The following is a 21,993-nucleotide window of genomic DNA, read 5'->3' as shown; positions in this document are numbered from 1 at the left end:
GCTGAGGCAGGAGAATGGCGTAAACCCGGGAGGCGGAGCTTGCAGTGAGCTGAGATCTGGCCACAGCACTCCAGCCTGGGTGACAGAGCGAGACTCCGTCTCAAAAAAAAAAAGAAAGAATAAGTTCTAATGTTTGGTAGCACAATGAGGTGACTTATAGTTAATAATTTACTATATATTTCAAAATAGCTAGAAGATTTGAAATGTTTCCAACATAAAGAAATGAAAAATGTTTGAGGTGATACTCTAATTACCTTGATTTGATCCACATTGTATGCATGTATCAAAATATCACATGCATCCCATAAATATGTACAATTATTTTATTAAGCATTAATTTTGAAAGAATCACAAAAAATACACATATACAAAGAACTCTTAAAACTTAACAATAAGCCAGGCATGGTGGCTCACACCTGTAATCTCATTACTTTGGGAGGCAAAGGTGGGTGGATCACTGAAGGCCAGGAGTCCAAGACCAGCTTGGCCAACATGGCAAAACCCTGTCCCTACTATAAATACAAAAATTAGCTAGGTGCAGTGGCACACGCTTGTAATCCCAGCTATTTGGGAGGTTAAGGCACGAGAATCGCTTGAACCCAGGAAGCAGAGGTCGCAATGAGCTGAGATCATGCCACTGCACTCCAGACTGGGCGACAGAGCGAGACTTTGTCTCAAAAAAACAAACAAAAAGAACCGCAGAAACAATAAGAGAACAATCTGATTTAAAAATGGGCAAAAGATCAGAACAGACACTCCGCCAAATAACATATACACATATCAAATAAACAGATGAAGACAGGGCGCGGTGGCTCACGCCTGTAATCCCAGCACTTCGTGAGGCCAAGGCAGGCGGATTGCTTGAGCTCAGGCAGATCACGAGGTCAGAAGTTCAAGACCAGCCTGGCCAACATGGTGCAATCCTGTCCCTACTAAAAATACAAAAATTAGCCGGGCATGGCAGCGGGTGCCTGTAAACCCAGCTCCTTGGGGAGCTGAGGCAGGAGAATCACTTGTACCCGGGAGGCAGAGGTTGCAGTGAGCCAAGATTGTACCACCGCACTCCAGCCTGGGCAATAGAACGAGACTCTGTCTCAATAAAAAACAACAACAACAACAACAACAACAACAAATAAGCAGATGAAAAGATGCTCAACATTATACATCACTAGAGAATTGCAAAGTAAAACAAGATATCACTACACATCTATTAGAATGGTGAAAAGCCAAAACACTGACAACACCAAATGCTAACAAGGATGTGGAGCGACAGGAACTTCATTCATTGCTGGTGGGAATGTAAAATGGTACAGTCACCCTGAAAGACAGTTTGGCAGTTTCTTACAGAACTAAACATACTCTTACCATACAATCCAGCAATCGTGCTCCTTGGTATTTATCCAAATGAGCTAAAAACATGACCACACAAAAACCTACACACAGATGTTTATAGTAACTTCATGCATAATTGCCAAAACTTAGGAGCAACCAAAATGTTCTTCAGAAGGTGAATAGATAAACTCATACACCTATACAATGGAGTATTATTCAGCAGTACAAAGAAAAGAGCTAGCAGGGCAGGGTGGCTTACACCTGCAATCCAGCACTTTGGGAGGCTGAGGTGGGTGGATCACCTGAGGACAGGAGTTTGAGACCGGCCTGACCAATATGGTAAAACCCCGTCTCTACCAAAAATACAAACATTAGCCAGGCAGGGAGGTAGGCGCCTGTAGTCCAAGCTACTTGGGAGGCTGAGACAGGAGAATTGCTTGAACCCAGGAGGCAGAGAGTTTGCAGTGAGCTGAGATTGCGCCACTGCACTCCAGCCTGGGTGAGAGTGAGACTCCGTCTCAAAAAAAAAAGAAAAGAAAAGAGCTATCAAGCCAGAAGGAACATGGAAAGAAGCCAATCTATATGACTCCAACTATTTGACATTCTGTAAAAGGTAAAACTATGGAGACAGTAAAAGGATCAATGGATGCCAGGGGCTCAGGTAGATAGAAGGGAGGGATGAAAAGGTAGAATGAGGGGGATTTTTAGGGCAGTGAAACTACTCAATATGATACTATAATGGTAGATACATGTCATTATATATTTGCCAACACTCATAGAAACGGCAACACCAAGAGTGAACTCTAAACTATGGACCTTAGTTAACAGTGATGTATCAATACTTGGCTTTTCAATTGTAACAAACGTACCACGCTACTTCAAGACGTTAGTAAGGGGGAAATGTGAGGGAGAGAGAGAAACTATGTACTCCTGCTCAATTTTTCCATAAACCTAAAACTGCTAAAAATAATAATAAATAAATTCTATTAAAATATACAGTCAATCCTCCATATACTCAGGGGACTGGTTTCAGGAATCCCCTTGTTTACCAAAATCTGTGCATACTCTAGTCTCCCAGTCAGCACATCATACAGGCGGGTTTCATGTCCTGTAAATACAACTTTTTTTTTCTCTTGGAGATAGAGTCTCGCTCTGTCACACAGTCTGGAGTCCAGTGGCACAATCACAGCTCACTATAACCTCCGCCTCCCAATTCCCCTGCCTCAAGCTTCCCAAGCAGCTGGGATTACAATTCTCCTGCCTCAGTTTAGCAAGTAGCTGGGATTACAGGCGTGCACCACCATGCCTGGTTAATTTCTGTACTTCTGTAAGTAGAGGTGGGGTTCTACTATGTTAGCCAGGTTGGTCTTAAACTCCTGGCTTCAACTGATCTGCCTACCTTGGCCTCTCAAAGTTCTGGGATTATAGGCATGAGCCACTGTACCTGGCCTACACTGTATTTTTATTTATTTATTTTTGAGACAGAGTCTTGCTCTGTCACACAGGCTAGAGTGTGGTGGTGCAATCTCAGCTCACTGCAACCTCCACCCCGTTGGCTCACTGCAACCTCCATCTCCCAGGTTCAAGCATTCATTTCTCCAGCTTCAGCCTCCTGAATAGCTGGGATTACAAGTGCACACCACCACGCCCAGCTATTTTTTGTATTTTTAGTAGGCACATGGTTTCACCATGTTGGCCAGGCTGGTCTGAAACTCCTAACCTCAGGTGATCCACCTGCCTTGGGCTCCCAAAGTGCTAGACTTACAGGCATGAGTCACTGACCCTGGCCTACAACTATATTTTTAATCCAAGTTTGGTTGAAAAAAAATCCACATATAAGTGAACCCATACAGACCCAGCCTGTGTTGTTCAAGTATCAACCATATATGCCTTGGGGAAGAAAAATTGAGAAGGAGCTTCTTCCAAATAGAAAAATCCATGACTATTTGGCCAAGGCCCTTACTAGGAAGAAACAGCCCCCTCATCTGTGAACCTTTGATACTGACTTAGCAAGAACCACCATGTTTCCCAGTTTCCATTCTCCATTAATCCACTTTCCCCACCACAGTCAGAGCGACTTTTCTCACTCTGTTGCCCAGGCTGTTGTGACTTTTTTCACTCTGTTGCCCAGTCACAATCAGAGCTCACTGCAGCCTCAATTTCCTAGACTCAAGCGATCCTTCCACTTCAGCCTCCCAAGTATCCGGGACTACAGGCGCATGCCACCATACCTGGCTATTTTTTGTATTTTTGTAGAGTTAGGGTGTTGCTATGTTGTCCAGGCTGGTCTCAAACTCCCGGGCTCAAGCAATCCTCCTGCCTCAGCCTCCCAAAGTGATTAGGATTACAGGCATGAGCCTGGCACAGAGTGACTTTTAAAAACATGAATTCTGGGACCAGGCACAGTGGGGTCAAACCTGTAATCCCAGCATTCTGGGAGGCCAAGGCGGGAGGACGGCTTGAGGCCTGGAGTTTGGGAATAGCCCATCAAACAAAGTGAGATCCTGTCACTACAATTAAAAACAACAACAACAACAACGCTGGGTGCAGTAGCTCATGCCTGTAATCCCAGCACTTTGGGAGGGGGGTGGATCACCTGAGGTCAGGAGTTTGAGACCAGCTTGGCCAACATGATGAAACTCCATCTCTACAAAAATGGGCCAGACATGGTTGTCCGTGCCTGTAGTCCCAGCTACTCAGGAGGCTGAGGCAGGAGAATCACTTGAACCCAGGAGGTGGAGGTTGTGGTGAACCGAGATCGTGCTACTGCACTTCAGCCTGGACGACAGGGTGAGACTCCATCTCAAAAGAAAAAAAAAGTCCCTGTCTTGCCCAGGCCTGAGAGATGGCCTTGTCTACTGACTTCCCCAGGAACTACTGCAAACTCCTAAGGTAGCTGTGACCTAGAGGGTGAGTGCAGCTCATCTTCTGGAGCCTTCCCTTACAAGGGCCATACTGCTGTTTCTTTATACTGCTGCTACCATGCTTGTTACAGTTTTTACATGTAAATGGTGACTTTTAAAATATTTGATTGGGGGATATTTTGGGGGAATCACTGGACAAATTCACTCCCAGTAGGAAATCTTCCTATAAGGAAGGCTGTATGAGTTATGTTAGCCTGAGGGCAGGAATGATTCACATCCTGTTAAGCATATTAGCACAAGTTGCCTGGGTGTGGTGGCTCACGCCTGCAATCCCAGCACTTTGGGATACTGAGGCAGGCAGATCACGAGGTCAGGAGTTCAAGTCCAGCCTGGCCAACATAGCGAAACCCCACCTCTACTAAAAACACAAAAAATTAGCCGGGCATGATGGCAGGAGCCTGTAATCCCAGTTACTCGGGAGGCTGAGGTTGCAGTGAGCGGAGATTGCACCACTGCACTCCAGCCTGGGTGACAGTGTGAGACTCCATCTCAAAAACTAAATAAATAGGCCAGGCACGGTGGCTTAAGCCTGTAATCCCAGCACTTTGGGAGGCCGAGATGGGCGAATCACGAGGTCAGGAGATCGAGACCATCCTGGCTAACCCGGTGAAACCCTGTCTCTACTAAAAAATACAAAAAACTAGCCAGGCGAGGTGGCGGGCGCCTGTAGTCCCAGCTACTCGGGCGGCTGAGGCAGGAGAATGGCGTGAACCCGGGAGGCGGAGCTTGCAGTGAGCTGAGATCCGGGCACTGCACTCCAGCCCGGGAGACAGAGCGAGACTCCGTCTCAAAAATAAATAAATAAATAAATAAATAAAATTTAAAAAAAGAGAGAATATTAGCACAAGTTGAAGAAACGTCTAATTCACATTTCACTTCAAGGAAAAGCAAGCATCTTACTCCTGCTTACTGAATTGAGGCTGTGAGAACTTTGTCTACTAAGCAGAAGTTTGCAGGTCATAGGTCTGTTTTGGTTTCCTTCAGCTACCAAGAGCTAAAAGCAAAGGCCAGGTATGACTTTGGACAAAGGTCTTCATTGACAGTCCTGGCCACTGACAAAAAGCCAAGTAGAGTTCACTACAGGGAGGATTAACTTCCCTTCATGCATGCACGCATGGGGCACCAATCATCCCAAGCCCACTTCAGTTTCCTATGGCCTGCCTTGCTTCTCTTTGCCTGGGGTGACAGCTCATTAACAGATTCAGTTAAAAACTATTTCCTTTTTCACCCTTAGCCTGTTTTCCCTATTAGAAGGGAACCCTTAAGACAACCAAGTAGCTTGAAGAGGAAAGGTTTCTCCTTTAAGAAGCATTACAGCTAACAACAGAAAAAGGATCAAGAGAATGAGAATATCAAACTTACAGTCCAAATAATGAATTAATAAATATAGGCAATAATCATTAATAACTACTAATACTACAAAAAGACATTAAGATATGTGTCTTCTGTGATATCTACACATCACCATTTATGATGCATTTTTGGGGAAAAAAAAAAAACCCACAAAATCTTAACAAATCTCCAGACCCAATTACAAATTTATAGAAATTACAGGGGAAAAGGGATCATAGTAAACTGACGCCAGAGGAATATAACCAGCAAAATCCGGATAGTAAGAAAGTCCATAGGAAACAACACTTGATTTCTTCAACAAATAAATATGGGGGAAAAGAAATAGCAGAGAAATCTATAAATTAAGATTTCAAATGTATCTCAAACAATAGCAACGAAAGAATCTTGTTTGGATTTTGATTTGAGCAAACTTTTAAAAATTATTATGGGACAATTAAGGAAATATGAACATTGGATATTTGATACAACAAATGAATTATTTATTACTCATTTCTTTTAGGTATTAATAATGGTATTATGATTATGCCTTCTTTTAAGTCCTTATCTAAAGATACACAAAGAAATATTTATATGAAATTATGTGATATTGGTCAGGCGCAATGGCTCAAGTCTGTAATCCCAGCACTTTGGGAGGCCAAAGCGGGTGGATCATCTGAGGCCAGGAGTTCAAGACAAGCCTGGCCAACATGTTGAAACCCCGTCTCTACTAAAAATATAAAAATTAGCCAGGTGTGGTGGTACATGCCTGCAATCCCAGCTACTGAGGAGACTGAGTCAGGTGAATCGCTTGAACCTGGGAGGCAGAAGGTACAGCAAGCACAGATCATGCCACTGCACTCCGGCCTAGGTGACAGAGCGAGACTTGGTCTCAAAACAAAAAAAGAAGAAAAAAAAGAAAGAAATTTGTTTCAAAATAAGGTGGGAGGTCCAGGCACGGTGGCTCACACCTGTAATTCCAGCACTCTGGGAGGCCAAAGTGGGTGGATCGCCTGAGGTGAGGAGTTTGAGACCAGCCTGGCCAACATGATGAAACGAATCTCTACTAAAAATGCAAAAAAAAAAAAAAAAAAATTAGCTGGGTGTGGTGGTGGGCACCTATAATCCCAGCTACTTGGAAGGCCGAGGCAGGAGAATCTCTTGAAACCAGGAGGCAGAGGCTGCAGTGAGCCAAGGTCACGCCACTGCACTCTCCAGCCTAGGCAATAAGAGCAAAACTCTATCTCGAAAAGAAATTGTATACATTTGCAAAATCTCTTACAAATTAATAAGAAAAAGACAAACATCTTCAAAAGAAAAATGAACAAAGGCAATAACTCAAAAGAAAAATAAATAGCCAAAGAATGTAAAGATATATGCAAATTGTCAGTAAATATTACAAAATTGGCAAAAACTGTTTCCTTCTGCATTCTTTTTTTTTTTTTTTTTTATGGAGATAGGGTCTCACAACATTGCTCAGTGGGGAAACAACAGTCTTTTCAACAAATAGTTCTGGGACAACTGGATACCCACAGGCAAAGGAATGAAATGGGACCTCTACCTCACACTGTATTTTAAAAATGAACTCCAAATGGACTGGGCGCAGTGGCTCACACCTGTAATCCCAGCACTTGCGGAGGTCAAGGTTAGAGGATTGCTTGAGCCCAGGAGTTCGAGACCAGCCTGACAAACATGGTGAAACACCCTCTTTACTAAAAATACAAAACTTAGTCAGGCTTGGTGGTGCATGCCTGTAATCCCAGCTACTCGGGTGCTGAAGCATGAGAACTGCTTGAACCGAGGAGGCAGAGGGCGCAGTGAGCCAAGATCACACCACTGCACTCCAGCCCCAGCCTGGGCTATAGAACAGGACTCTGTCAAAAAAAAAAAAAAAAAAAAAAAAAAAAAAAAAAAAACCTCAAAATGATCAAGACCTAAATATAAGAGCTAAAACTATAAAACACATAGAAGGAAACAAAGTTCACAAGTAAATTTTCAGCATTCTGGATTTAGCAACAGTTTCTTACATATGACAAGCAACCAAAGAAAAAGCAGACAAATTAGACACCATTGAAATAAAACTTTGCGCTTTAAATGACACTATCAAGAAAACAAAAAGATTAAAGCTTATAATCAGTTGAATTATTTAAGAAAAAAAACCTTAAAGGAAAAAAAAAAGAAAGTAAAAAAAATCCACAGCATGAGATAAATAGCTACAAACCATCCATCTGATAAGGGTCTAGCATTTAGAATAAGCTCGTCCAACCCACGGCCATGAGGCCCACAATGGCTTTGAATGTGGCCCAACACAAACTTGTAAACTTTCTTAAAACATTATGAGATTTTTTGATAATTCTTTTTTTAGCTCATCAGCTGTCATTACTGTTAGTGTATTTTATGTGTGGCCCTAGACAATTTTTCTTCCAATGTGGACCATGGAAGTCAAAAGATTGGACACCTAGAATATAAAGAACTCTTTTATCTGGGATCGATCTAGAATATAAAGAACTCTTTAGCAACATGCCTGCAGTCCTAGCTACTCAAGAAGATAAGTCGGGAGGATCGTTTGAGCCTAGGAGGGCAAAATGGCAGTGAACTATGATCATGCTACTGCACTCCAACCAGGCACAGTGGCTCATGCCTCTAATTCCAGCACTTTGGGAAGCTGAGATGGGCAGATTGCTTCAGCTTAGTAGTTTGAGACCAGCCCTGGGCAATATGGTGAGACTCTGTCTATAGTAAAATACAAAAAAAAAAAAAAAAATCAGCCAGGCACAGTGGCATGTGCCTGTGGTCCCAGCTGTGGGATGCTGAGGTGGGAGGATCGCTTGAGCCTGGAGTCAGGGCAGAGGCTGCAGTGAGTCAAGATGGCATCACTACACTCCAGCCTGGGTGACAAAGCAAGACCCTGTCTCAGTAAAATAACATAACATAACATAACATAACATAAAATAGAACTCCTATAGCTCAACAATAAAAAGATAAATAACCCAATTTTAAAATGGTCAAAAGATTTGAATAGATATTTCTCCAAAGATGTGTACATGGCCAACAAGTTCATGTAAAGATATTCAATATTGTTAGTCACCACTAACAATCAAAATCACAAATGAGACACTTACTCCATACCCACTAGGTTGGCTATAATAAAGAAGACAGATAATTTAAAAAGTGCAGGCCGGGCACAGTGGCTCACGCCTATAATCCCAGCACTTTGGGAGGCTAAGGCAGGTGGATCACTTGAAGTCAGTAGTTCAAGACCAGCCTGACCAACATGGCAAAATCCTGTCTCTATAAAAAATACAAAAATTAGGCCGGGTACAGTGGCTCACGCCTGTAATCCCAGCACTTTGGGAGGCTAAGGCAGGTGGATCACTTGAAGTCAGGAGTTCAAGACCAGCCTGACCAACATGGCAAAACCCTGTCTCTATAAAAAATACAAAAATCAGGCCGGGTACGGTGGCTCACGCCTGTAATCCCAGCACTTTGGGAGGCCGAGGCGGGCAGATCACGAGGTCAGGAGATCGAGACTATCCTGGCTAACTCAGTGAAACCCCGTCTCTACTAAAAATACAAAAAAAATTAACCGGGCATGGTGGCGGGCGCCTGTAGTCCCAGCTACTCGGGAGGCTGAGGTAGGAGAATGGCATGATCCCAGGAGGCGGAGCTTGCAGTGAGCTGAGATCGTGCCACTGCACTCCGGCCTGGGTGACAGAGCGAGACTCCGTCTCAAAAAAAAAAAAAAAAAAAAAAACAAAAATTAGCCAGTCGTGGTGACACGTGCCTGTAATCTCAGCTACTTGGCTGAGATGCACAAGAATCACTTGAACCCAGGAGGCGGAGGTTGCAGTGAGCCAAGATCGTGCGACTGCACTCCAGCCTGGGCGATAAAGCGAGACTTCATCTCAAAAAACAAACAAACAAACAAACAAACAAACAAAAAATGCTGTCAAGTATGTGGAGAAACTGGAAATTTAATTCATTGCTGGTAGAATATAAAATGTCACAGCCACTTTAAAAAATAATTTGGCAGTTCCTCAAAATGTTAAACAGAGAGTTAACATAAGACCCAGGAATTTCTTACCTAAGTATATACCCAAGACAAATGAAAACACATTCACATAAAAACTTGTACATGAATGTCTACAGCAGTAATATTCATAACAGCCAAAAAATGGAAACAACCTAAAAATCCTTCTACAGGTGAATGGATAAACAAAATGTGACATATATATGCAATAAAATATTCAGCCACAAAAAGGAATGAAGTACCGACACATGCTACAACACAGATAACCTTTGGAAACATTGCGCTAAGTTTGAGAAGCCAAGCACAAAAGGCCACAAATTGTTATGATTCCACTTATATGAAAGGTCCAGAATAAACAAATCCACAGAGACAGAGAGTCTCTATGTGGCTGCCAGGATTATGGTGTGTGAGGGAGTGGGGAGTGATAATGGGTTCAGAGTTTCTTGAAACTTGTCTGGAATTAGTTGCGATGGTACAACCTTCTAATATACAAAACCACTGAATTGTACACTTTAAAAGGGTTAAATTTATGGGATGTGAACTATTATCTCAATAAAAATAAGGAGAAAATAAAGAATAACCTTTTTTGCCTTTTAATTTTAATTTCATTACATGCATATTTTGCTGATAAAAAAGAACTAATGTTGTCTGGGGCAAAGGCTCAGCTTAGTCCATGTCTGATAAAAAAACAAAAGACTGGAAACAAAATAGTCAACAAGAAATTGGTAAGATAAATTAAGGTACATTAAATCAATGGAATATAACCAAAAATAAGACGAAAGAAAAATAAATAAATAAATGGAATATCATATACACCTGTACTATGAATACAAGGTCATTCTAAAGGCAATGAGATATTAAAAATGGTATAGAAATATATCTGAAATGAAAAGATCTTTGTCATACTAGTAAAAAAAAAATTTTTTTTTCAGACGAGGTCTCGCTCTGTCACCCAGGCTGGAGTGCAGTGGCATGAATTTAGCTCACTGCAACCTCTGCCTCTTGGTCTCAAGCGATCCTCCCAGCTAAGCCTCCCAAGTAGCTGGGACTACAAGGGCTACCATCATGCCTGGCTAATTTTTTTTTTGGTAGAGACTGGGTTTCACCATGTCACCCAAGCTGCTCTCCAACTCCTGGACTCAAGCGATCCACCTGCCTCAGCCTCCCCCAAAGTGCCAGGATTACAGGCAATTCCAGGTGAGCCACCATGCCCAGAGAAAACTTTTTTTAAGTCAAAAAAGTATATTCACAATATTCTGATGCCCTTCTCCCAAAGAAGAAAAAAAATCAGACTGAAAACCAGTTCTAAGTTCTGGCCTCCAGACTGTAAGAGAATAAATTTATTTTATTTAAACAACATTCTTTTATTTAAAGAACAATAGGCTGGGCGCAGTGGCTCACGCCTGTAAATCCCAGCACTTTGGGAGGCCGAGGCGGGAAGATCACGAGGTGAGGAGCTCAAGACCAGCTTGGCCAATATGGTGAAACCCTGTCTCTATTAAAAATACAAAAATTAGCCGGGTATGGTGGCAAACAAAAAACAAACAAACAACAACAACAAAAAAACCAAGATGGGCTCACACCTTTAATGCCAATACTTTGGGATGCTGAAGTGGGAAGATTGTTTGAGACCACGAGTTCAAAACCCTTCAAAATGGTGAGACCCTCTTTCTTTCTTTCTTTCTTTTTCTTTTTCTTTCTTTCTCTTTCTCTCTCTCCTCTCTCTCTCTTTCTTTCTTTTTTTTTTTTTTTTTTTTTTAGATAAAGTTTCACTCTTGTTGCCCTGGCTGGAGTGCAATGGTGCAATCTTGGCTCACTGCAACCTCCACCTCCTGGGTTCAAGTGATTCTCCTGCCTCAGGCTCCCAAGTAGCTGGAATTACAGGCGCATGTCACCACGCCCAGCTAATTTTGTATTTTTTGGTAGAGACGGGGTTTCTCCATGTTGGTCAGCCTGGTGACCAACCTCACTGACCTCAGGTGATGCGCCTGCCTTGGCCTCCCAAAATACTGGGATTACAGGCATGAGCCACCGCACCCAGCGAGACCCCATTTCTATAAAATAAAATAAACAAATAAAGCCCAACTATTTAAAGACATTAGAATTATGCCCACAGTAAGAGTCCATATTGATGAAAGAAAAAAAAATAAAATATATACATAAAAAAATTAAAAAGTCAAAAAATATTTACATCAAACTATTAACAGAAATTATATCCTGGTAGTGACATTACAGGGGTTTTCCTCCGTTATTTCAGCTATATTTAGGGACAGTGGTATAAACACCCCGAACAAACACGAAACTAAAGGGTGAATAACTTTAAAGAACAAAGACACTAAAATTTCAAGCCTTATCACTAGTACTGTATTAAATCCAAGTTCCTGGAAATTAGCTAAAAGTCACCTAATTATAGAATTAAAACACAATCCTATGTATTATTATTCTTGCTTTGGCAGGAATGTACAATACCTGACAGTGCTAAGAGTTAGGTTACTTTGACTAAATCAAAACAGTGACTACAAAGGGCCAGTAAGGGAAACTAAGGCACTAAGTCCCAATTCTCAGGTCACAAAGCTGTTTAGATGAAACAATTTATTCTAGGATAGATTTGAAGATCAAGTATCTATTCTATAGAGTCTAAAGGTATTATTCAGGTACAAAAATGCTGTAAGAAAACTTTACCACCACCACCACCAACAAACCACTAGCCACAAGTTTACTCCCTAAAATATAGCCAAGCCAACAGACTATAAAATAACCTCATATGAAAAGACAGGACTCTCAATTTTGAAATAAATCCCGCAGTTTTACTTTATGTTTTTAGAAAATGAGACTAAAGATCTACTTCATGCTAATAACTAGTTTCTAAGAAAAAGCAACATGTAAAGGAAACACTGAAAATTACTTCAAAGACAAAAAAAAAAAGTTAAAATGTTACTGCTAAGAGTAAAACCAAAGAAAAACTTGAAAATTAAAGCCTTTCAAGTCACAATTTTAGAGATTTCTCACTGAGAAAGTTCAATACTGCCAAGATGTTTTAAAATAAAAAAGTTAAAATTAGATGAGGCTATTTTTATTGATTAATATAACGCAAAACAGGCTATCACTACACATATTAGAACTGCTCAAATAAAAAAGTGGTAACACTAAATGCTAGCCAGGATGCAGAGAAACTGGATATCTCATACGTTGTTGATAGGAATATAAGAGGATATAGTCATTCTAGAAAACAAATAGTTCAGCAGTTTCTCTAAAAACCAAACATGCACTCACCATATGATCCAAACATTTGGGCATTTATTCCCTCAAAATGAAAACTTTAATTCATATAAAAATATTTATATACATGAATGTTTATAGCAGTTTTATCTGTAACAGTCAAAAAACTGGAAACCACACTTCTGGTATGTCCTTCAACAAGTAAATGGTTAAACAAATTGTGTGGTTCAGCCATACTATGGACTACTACTCAATAGTAAAAAGAAATGAACTACTGATGCATGCAGCAATTTGGATGGCTCTCAAAGGAATTATGGTAAAAGAAAAAAGCCAAAGTTACATTCTGTATGATTCCATTTATATAACATTCTCAAAATGGCAAAATTACAGAGATGCAGAACAGATTAGTGGTTGCTGGAAGGGTGCATGCGGCTACAAAGCGGTAGCATGGGGAGCTCTGAGGTGATGGAGTAGTTCTGTATATAGAACTATAGACTGTTAGAGTGGCTATCCAGATCTACACATGATAAAATCGCATACTATTATATATACACACACACACAAATACATGTGAAACTGGTGAAATCTAAAAAAACCTTATGGATTGTAACAATGATAATTTCCTGGTTCTTGACATTAAACTATAGTTATGTGAGCTATTACCACTAGGTGAAACTTGGTGAAGGGAACATGGACTCCGTACTATTTTTCACAACTCCCTATAAATCCACAATTATTTCAAAATACAAAGTTAAAAAAAAATAGTAGGGCTATGTATGAGGAGGTTAATATAATAACAAATGGAAAAGGTTTAGCATAGCATTTGAAACATGGTTATAAAGGCTTCCATTTTGTTGAAACTTTTATTACATTAATTTTTTTTTGAAAACACAGGTTTCTGCAGTAAATATATACACCTATTTCAGCAAAAAGCATGACTTGAGCTAGAATTCCTCAATTTAATTACCAAATACTACATGAAATCTCTTGTGCATATAAGATTGTTTTCAGACTTAAAATTAAGTGAATAGGGAACCAGTACACAACATAAATGGCTCAACATTCAGCTTTTTTCCCAAAAGTCTTTAACTCAAATGTCTTTTACATCATCAAGTAACTTATCAGATGGAAATAAATGTATCATCTGCTGTGTGGTTCCAAATTAAGGAAAAGCCTAGCTTAAAGCCATCCTCAACTTGAATATATATAATCTCTTACAAAAAACAATTACATGTAATCTTAAGAATAGTGAAAGAAACTTAAAGTCTTTTTGGCATTCCATAGCAGCTGAGTCCCTACCAAATATTCTGGGGTGGAAAGAACATTCTACTGGCCATCATCTGAATTCCTCAGCAGACTCTAAGCTGTCCAGTCAGGTCTGTAGGAAACAGCAAATACCAGGTGCTGGTAACTAGTTTCTAATTCTTCAAAAAAGCATTATCTTTGGCCTACAGCCCCTTCAAGATTACTCTATACCTATGTGTGTGTGAGTGATTAATACAGTCTCTAGTGTTGTGGGTGTGATCCTGAAATAGTTTTCACCACTAAATGTTACTCTTAACAGAGTCAACAGAAGAGAGAATAGAAAGCTGTGTGAAATCATATAAAAGCTTGATTTTCTACTTTCCACAGAAAAAAAAATGACTTTAATTTTCTCAGCTTCAGCAGGTGCAAGAATATCTAACCATAGCCATGATGTCTATACCCTTCCTGTGATATTCAGTATGCAGGTTATCTGAGAACAAGTGAGAACCATCTGATCAGTTCAGTATCACCAAGGGAGCCCTTAAATTCTGTTCCCATGGACCCTTCTGTACTTCCAACACTGTGATTTGTTGGCAGGAATTTCACAGAAGAAGTTGAGATTTAAGGCCATCTGGCATGCCAGGATCAGAATTTTTCTAATACACACCCCCGCCCTGACTTAGAATTTTCTAGTATCCCTTTCCCATCCTATCTTTCCTGTAATGTAGTAAGCCTTTTGTGTGAGCACTGGGTAGACAGATTCCAAAAAGTCACTCACTGTTTCTTTTTGCTTTTCAATAGTTAAAACTTCATGAGTGTTAAAAAAGAGTCCACAAAGACAAAGGGGGAAAAGGAAAAAAAAAAAAGAGTCCAAACACTGAAATGTCAATGGTTAATGGTGACAGTGTTCACTGATCACAGATTTTGGATAAAAGATGGAAGCTGTGGAATGAAAGTTAAGTTAGTGGCCAGGTGCAGTGGCTCATGTCTGTAATCCCAGCCCTGTGGGAGGCCAAGGCGGGCAGATCATTTGACTCAGGAGTCCGAGACCAGCCTGGCCAACGTGGCAAAACCTCGTCTCTACTAAAAATACAAAAATTAGCTGGTGTGGTGGCGGGTGCCTGTAATCCCAGCTACTCAGGAGGCTGAGGCAGGAGAATCACTTGAACCCAGGAGTGTTGAAGTTGCAGTAAGTCAAGATCATGCCACTGCACTCCAGCCTGGGTGGCACAGCAAGACTCCATCTCAAAGAAAAAAACAAACAAAAAAAACAAATAAAGTTAAGTTAGTTGAACACAGCATACTAAATTTTGAGACATTCTTAAATATGAATTATATTGTTAGTGTACAATCTACACTATAGAAAACCTAACGTCTTCTTAAAAGCACATTTCAGTACCCAAATCAGTAAAATGCAATAACCTAAAGGTTCCAGTTCACTAAGAATTACTGTGGGCTATATTTGCAAATGCGCAGAAATTAAACAGAGCACAAATCATTTGGAACAAGGCCTCCAAATTATTTCATATTCAATCTACTTTACTATGTCTGATTGCTTTGGAGCCCAGCAGTAACACCAATCTCACTGATAATACTGTGCAGAAATAAGCAGAGATAGGCCGGGCGCGGTGGCTCATGCCTGTAATCCCAGCACTTCAGGCGGCCAAGGCGGGTAGATCACCTGACATCAGGAGTTTGAGACCAGCCTGACCGAGATGGAGAAACCCCATCTCTACCAAAGATACAAAATTAGTCGGGCATGGTGGCGCATGCCCGTAATCCCAGCTACTCTGGGAGGCTGAGGCAGGGGAATCGCTTGAAACCGGAGGCAGAGGTTGCGGTGAGCCAAGATCGCGCCATTGCACTCCAACCTGGGCACCAAAAGCAAAACTCCATCTTAAAAAAAAAAACAAAAACAAAAACAGAAAGAAAGAAGCAAGCAGAGATAAGCCTTAATTCAGTGCTGAAGAAAGGCATGAACATCTTGGGCTTACTACGATATGGTGAAAAATGGGCACTAGAGGATGGTACATACAGGACAATACTGCCCTACAGCAGTGAAGAGCACTACATCTCGGCCCTCCAAATCTCAGCTCCCCACTAGCGGGTCTACCTATACATCCCCCTACTATCTTCTTCCCCAAACCAATAGTCCTTCTGGCCCTTATTTCCAAAAACACCACAAACATTTCCCCAGTCACTCAAGTTCAAAGCTACAGTGTGATTATTAAATCCACTTAACGAATCTGAATCCTCCCCATCCTTACCCTGTAATGCCTCTCACATTCATTCTCCCTTCACATCCCCATTCCCACCATCCTAGTTTAAGAAATTATACCTTAAACCCAAGTTTCCCAAGAAGGTCTTGATGTCTCCAAGCCAAATTTGTACTCCAAAACATTGTTTTGAACAAGTCATCCAAGCCTTAAAAAAGCATCTACAGATCTGGCAGTACAGCCAACAGAAACCTATCCTCATGAGCTTGGACAAACACCAAGCACCTTCCACAAGAAGTTTCTGGATCCAGGGCTCAAGACCAAGTTCTGCAAATTCTCTGTATTTGCTACTTCTTGCCATCCCCTCTTTCTCCATAGCAATCAACAACTAAGTCTTTCCAAATAAAAGGGTTTATGGCTTGTTTTCATGGACAAGCAGCAGCAGGTGGACAGCATCCTACACCATAGCCAGTCTTGGAGGGCAGCAAAGCCCAAGAAAGAGAATCAGTGGAAGCAACTTAAAACATAAAAGGCCAGGCCAGGCGCGGTGGCTCATGCCTGTAATCCTGACACTTTGAGAAGCCGAGGTGGGCAGGTCAGAAGTTCAAAACCAGTCTGGCCAACATGGTGAGACCCCATCTCCACTAAAAATACAAAAATTAGCTGGGCATGGTGGCAGGCGCCTATAATCCCAGTTACTCAGGAGGCTGAGGCAGGAGAACTGCTTGAACCTGGGAGGCAGAGGTTGCAGTGAGCCAAGATTGTGCCACTGCACTCCAGCCTGGGTGAGAGAGCAAGACTCCCTCTCATTCATTCATTCATAATTAAATAAATAAATAAGGCCAGGCACAGCGGCTCACACCTGTAATCCCAACATTTTGCGAGGGTGAGGTGGGAGGATCACTTGGGCCAGGAGTTGGAGACCTGCATGGGCAACATGGCAAGACCCCATCTTTACAAAAAATACCAAAATGAGCCAGGTGTGGTGGCACTCACCTGTAATCCCAACTACTCAGGAGGCTGAGGTGGGAAGATCACTTCAGCTTGGGAGGCCAAGGCTGCTGTGACCCATGATCATGCCACTGCACTCCAGCCTGAGCGACAGAGCAAGACCCTGTCTCAAAAAAATTAAAAAACTGAATTTAGGCCAGGCACAGTGGCTCACACCTGTAATCCCAGCACTCTGGGAGGCCAAGGCATGTGGACGGGTTGAGCCCAGGCAAAGGTTTCAGTGAGTCAGGATCACACCACTGCACTCCAGCCTGGGCAAGAGAGCGAGACCCTGTCTCCATAAAATTAAATTAAAATTTAAAAATAATAAAAAAATATAAATTTTTTTTTTAAAAGCAGACAAAATCCCTGGTCTGTAGATACATGAAGAAGTCTGAGATGGTGAGCCCAAGAGTTTTATTTTGAAGACTTTAGATGAAATCCAATATCTTACTCTACATATTAAAAGAAATGTCCACGTCATGTGTAAGAGGAAAGACGTAATAAAAGGAAAGTTAAACATAAGTGGGCTATACCAAGAGCATGAAGTGAGTACCTTTGAGAGTTCAGAGAAGAAACCAAAAACATCAAGGACTTAGGCAATGCAAGAGGTCAGAATTCTAAATAAGTCAACCAGTTTGGTTGAAGCAGAGAACACAAAAGACAGCTGCGAGAGACTATATCGCTGTCCCATAGTTCTAGTCCATTTTTCACAGGCTTTCTGGTGTCCTCCCCCTATCTGGACTATCAGTTCAGAGGCCAAGAACCAACACAATGTGTTAACCTATTAGCTAACTATCAGTCACATCTTAAGAATTCAGACAACAATGGTAATAGTTTTAGTATATTTAATCTCAGAACAGCAAAACATCGAGGTGCACTCTGAATTCAGATATTTTTAAATATCTGTATCAAAAACAGAAAAATTTCCTTAAGTTAAGAAATAAGGATACTGGCAAGAATGGTGGCTCATGCCTATAATCCCAGCACTCTGTGAGGCCAAGGCGGGAGGAGTGCTTGAGGCCAGTTGAAGACCAGCCTGGGCAACAAATGGAGGCCCCATCTCTACAAAAAGTAAAAATAAAAAAATTAGGCAGGTGTGGTGACATGTGCCTGTAGTCCCAGCTACTCCAGGAAGCTGAGGCAGGAGCATCACTTGAGCCCAAGAGTTAGAGGATACCATGAGCTATGATCACATCACTCCACTCCAGCCTAGGCAGCAGAGTGAGACCCAGTCTCAAAAAAAAAAAAAAAGAAAAAGAAAAAAAGAAATCAGGATAATGAGGCCAGCACGGTGGCTCATGCCTGTAATCCCAGTACTCTGGGAGGCCAAGGCGGGCAGATCACCTGAGGTCGGGAGTTTGAGACCAGCCTGACCAACATGGAGAAACCTCATCTCTACTACAAACAAAAAAGTAGCCAGGCATGGTGGCAAGCACCTGTAATCCTAGCTACTCAGGAGGCTGAGGCAGCAGAATCACTTGAACCTGGGAGGCAGAGGTTGCGGTGAGCTGAGATTGTGCCACTGCACTCCACCCTGGGCAACGAGAGTGAAACTTCATCTCAAAAAAAAAAAAATTCAGGATACATGAATCAAAGCAAGAATTTCTAAGCACCCAGACACTCTTAACACTCCTGGGAATTGTTTAATGTAGTTTTTGAAACTAGGAGGTCTCAGAATTGAAATTCTTTTTTCAATTTTTTTAAAAAATTTAACTGCTGACATCCTCTAAGGGAGGAGGCAAAAGAATGGAAAATCTGGTGAAGTGATAAGCAGTTTTTAAAGAGGTTTACAATCAGTTTTAAAACAGTAATCCCTCTGAGAAATGAAAATTCCTCTCCTAATCCCTTTGAGGGCAATATATTTGAATCAGGAACAAGAACATCTTGCTTCTACTAGGTACAAACATGAACCTTTTAGAGTATCTTCTGCATTAAATAGCAAGCAGAGGAAAGGACAATTTCTAAGTTATCAAAAAAAATTAAGCATCTTGGACTTATATCTTTTGCTAAACACATGCAAAGAGGCTTCAGTAAAATGCAATTAAGGAACTTCAAGGTTTTCGTTGACAGTGATTACTTAACTGGAGCTTACTCCTGTGAAATGAAACTACCAGAAACCCTCAACATCAATTTGCTTGTCACTAAACCACAGGTTTACGCTTAGACTTGGAAATGCTAACAGGATGGAACCACAAGCCTTTAATAAAACGTGATGACCATGGAGAGCGCCCTTGAAGCTTAGCAACAGAGGACTCAATCCTAAAAGGGTTCCCTTTCTGGAATGTGAGGACAGGTTTGACATGTACCACAGCACCAGTCCTAAAACGCTTGATTGCATTTTCCACAAAAGGTGGGAGTTGTAATAGTAGCATAGAGCAGACACCAGCCCACTGGAAGCAGATGGAACCCACCAACTCATTTTATCCAGACCTTCAAAAAGGTACACAGAACTCTCTCTCTCAGCCAAAGCAGGACGGATTTGAATGAATAAATCCAGGAAAAGGTTCACATGGGATTACTAATTGGTAATTTCATTTGCATGCCAAAGCCCGCAATGTAAAACAGAATCTGAAAAATGAAAAGCAATTTGAAAGCCCGTTCTCCATACTCAAGCTAAACACACACACACACACACACACACACACACACACACACGAGACCCAAAAGCTTTGTTTTGCAAAACAAATAAGACTCAGTAACCTATTCCAACACAGGGACTCTTCTGAAGGGTGATCTAGCTGGAAACATTCCCTGCTTATGTACATAATTCACTAGGGGTCAGGTAAGATTCCATTTTCTAACAGCTGAACTTTAAACAGAAAGTCACTAGTGGTGCAATATTCACTCATTAGCATAAATCTCTACCCCCTAGAATGAAAAGCATTGGCTGCCTCTGCCAGGATGACAACTTTACAGTGAGAAGCTGGAGCCGCGGACCATGAACTCCTGGAAAGTTCTATCAGGGCCTCAGAAGAGCTCACCACCTTCGCCAGCCTAAACTTAGCGGTCACCCATCCCACGCCACCCTCTCCACAGACAGGGCATCTGTGATATGCGAATTTTTAAAAAATAAAAAGATGGGCCAAAGGGTCAAGAGCAAGCAATGCCTTACAGGGCTGACATGATTGCTGTCTGGGACTGGGGGAGGGGGAGGAGCATTCTGGATGTTTCTATTCTTGGCAAGGAAAGCACCTCCGGGTCCTGCACCATCAAAAAACACTCACACACCAATGTTCTCAGGGAATGAATGATATGCCCGTGCTAAGCGGTCTCATCTTGAGTTGTGATGATGGGGAAAAAGGTGTGGAGGGCTGGAGGCGGGGTGGTGGTCAGGGGTAGATGTGTTTGACTAAGGGGGATGGGAGGAGAGCGAATGGATAAAGCGGGGACCAGGGGAAGGTGTGGACGGTTAAGAGGGAGGGGAGGAAGGTGTGGACGACTAAGGGAAGACAGGAGAGCGGAGGGTGGCGACAGTTAAGGAGGCTGGGGAAAGGTGTGGACGACTAGGGGGTTGGGGATGGCCAGCAGTACCCCCGTGCACCAGAAGCAAAGGCAGGCCGTGGGGGTGGCCACTCCCAGACCCTCACAACCCCCAACTGTGGGCGTGTGCCCGGCTGCGCTTTCGCACCTCCCAGGCCATCGGGCCGCAGGGCCAGCACTCACCCCACGACTCCCTGGTTGTAGTTCCTCCGTTTCCACGGGGTACCGCTGTACACGACCCCGCCGCCGTCTGCTCGGCCGCCCCCCGCGGCCCGCCCTCCGCTGGGCTGCAGCAGGCTGTAGTTGAGTCCATACGTGCTGGCCTTGTTGTCGCGCTTCCTCTTGTTGCTGCTGCCTGAGGCCGAGTCGGCGGGATCGGCGGCGGGGACGGCGGCCGAAGGGTGCGGGGACGAGGACGCCGAGGGGGACGAGGACGCCGAGGAGCCCGCCCGGCGGGCCCAGGCCCCGGGCTGGTGGTGGTTGTTGTTGTTGTTGGTCGTCTCTAGGGGCAGGAAGTCCCGCTGCTCCGCGGGCAGCGCGTGGCTGCCCAGCAGGCGCTCCCCGGGGCGGTACATGCCGGCCGGGGTCGGGGCCGGGGCCGAGGCCGCGCCGCCGGGGCTGCCGGTGCTGCTGCCGCTCCCGCCGGTGGCCGTGCTGCTGCTGCTGCCGCCGCCGCCGCCGCTCGCGCCGCCGCTGCTGTGACAGTGGTGGTTGAAGTAGAGGTTCCTCAGCCCCTGGGTCGTCTCCCAGATCTGCATCCACAGACTGTTGGACGGTCCGAGCTGCTCTGGCTGGAACCAGGCGATCCTCGGATCCATCAAACGGCGGCGGCCGCTGCCCCCGCCCCTCCCGGCCGCCTGCAGGGCCGCCGCCGCCGCCGCCTCAGGCGCACGCCCGGCCTCGGCTGCTGCTGCTGCTGCCGCCGCTGCTGCTGCTGCTGCTCGGGGCCCGCCACGGGCGGCGCGGTCGCGCAGGGAGCCGGGCCGGCGCCGGCGGCGTCGCTCCCGCCCTCGGGGGCTCCGCGGGCCCTCCCCCCCTCCCTCCGCCCCTCCGCCGAGCCCCTGTCACTGGGGTCCCCGTGCAAATGGCGGCGGCGGCGGCGGCGGCGGCGGCTCCACGGAAGGGCAAGCGGCGGCGGCGGCAGCGGCGGCGGCGAGACGCGCCTGCTCCGTAGCGTCCTCGCTGCTCCGGGCCGGGGCGGGGCCTCCCGCTCCGCCCCCCCCCC

The 21,993-nt window shown here is 43.6% G+C and overlaps 1 protein-coding gene across 4 annotated transcripts in view; it reads right to left on the bottom strand.

Annotated features, from left to right (window-relative positions):
* Window positions 1-21,993, bottom strand: part of TENT4B (terminal nucleotidyltransferase 4B) — an 84,401-nt gene that overhangs the window by 61,874 nt on the left and 534 nt on the right. For 2 of the 4 annotated variants that reach the window (XM_026456868.2, XM_023209877.2), the window contains exon 2: window positions 20,952-21,461. In XM_026456868.2, coding sequence (XP_026312653.1) covers window positions 20,952-21,461 — 510 coding nt within the window. Of the gene's footprint in view, window positions 1-20,951; window positions 21,900-21,993 lie in introns of those variants that run through there. The other 2 variants (XM_026456869.2, XM_026456867.2) reach the window with 2 other exon arrangements.

The sequence above is a fragment of the Piliocolobus tephrosceles genome, chromosome 17, assembly GCF_002776525.5.
Source record: "Piliocolobus tephrosceles isolate RC106 chromosome 17, ASM277652v3, whole genome shotgun sequence".
Taxonomy (NCBI): Eukaryota; Metazoa; Chordata; class Mammalia; order Primates; family Cercopithecidae; genus Piliocolobus; species Piliocolobus tephrosceles.
Note: the sequence above shows the minus strand (reverse complement) of the source record. Positions and strands in the feature narration are given on the sequence as shown.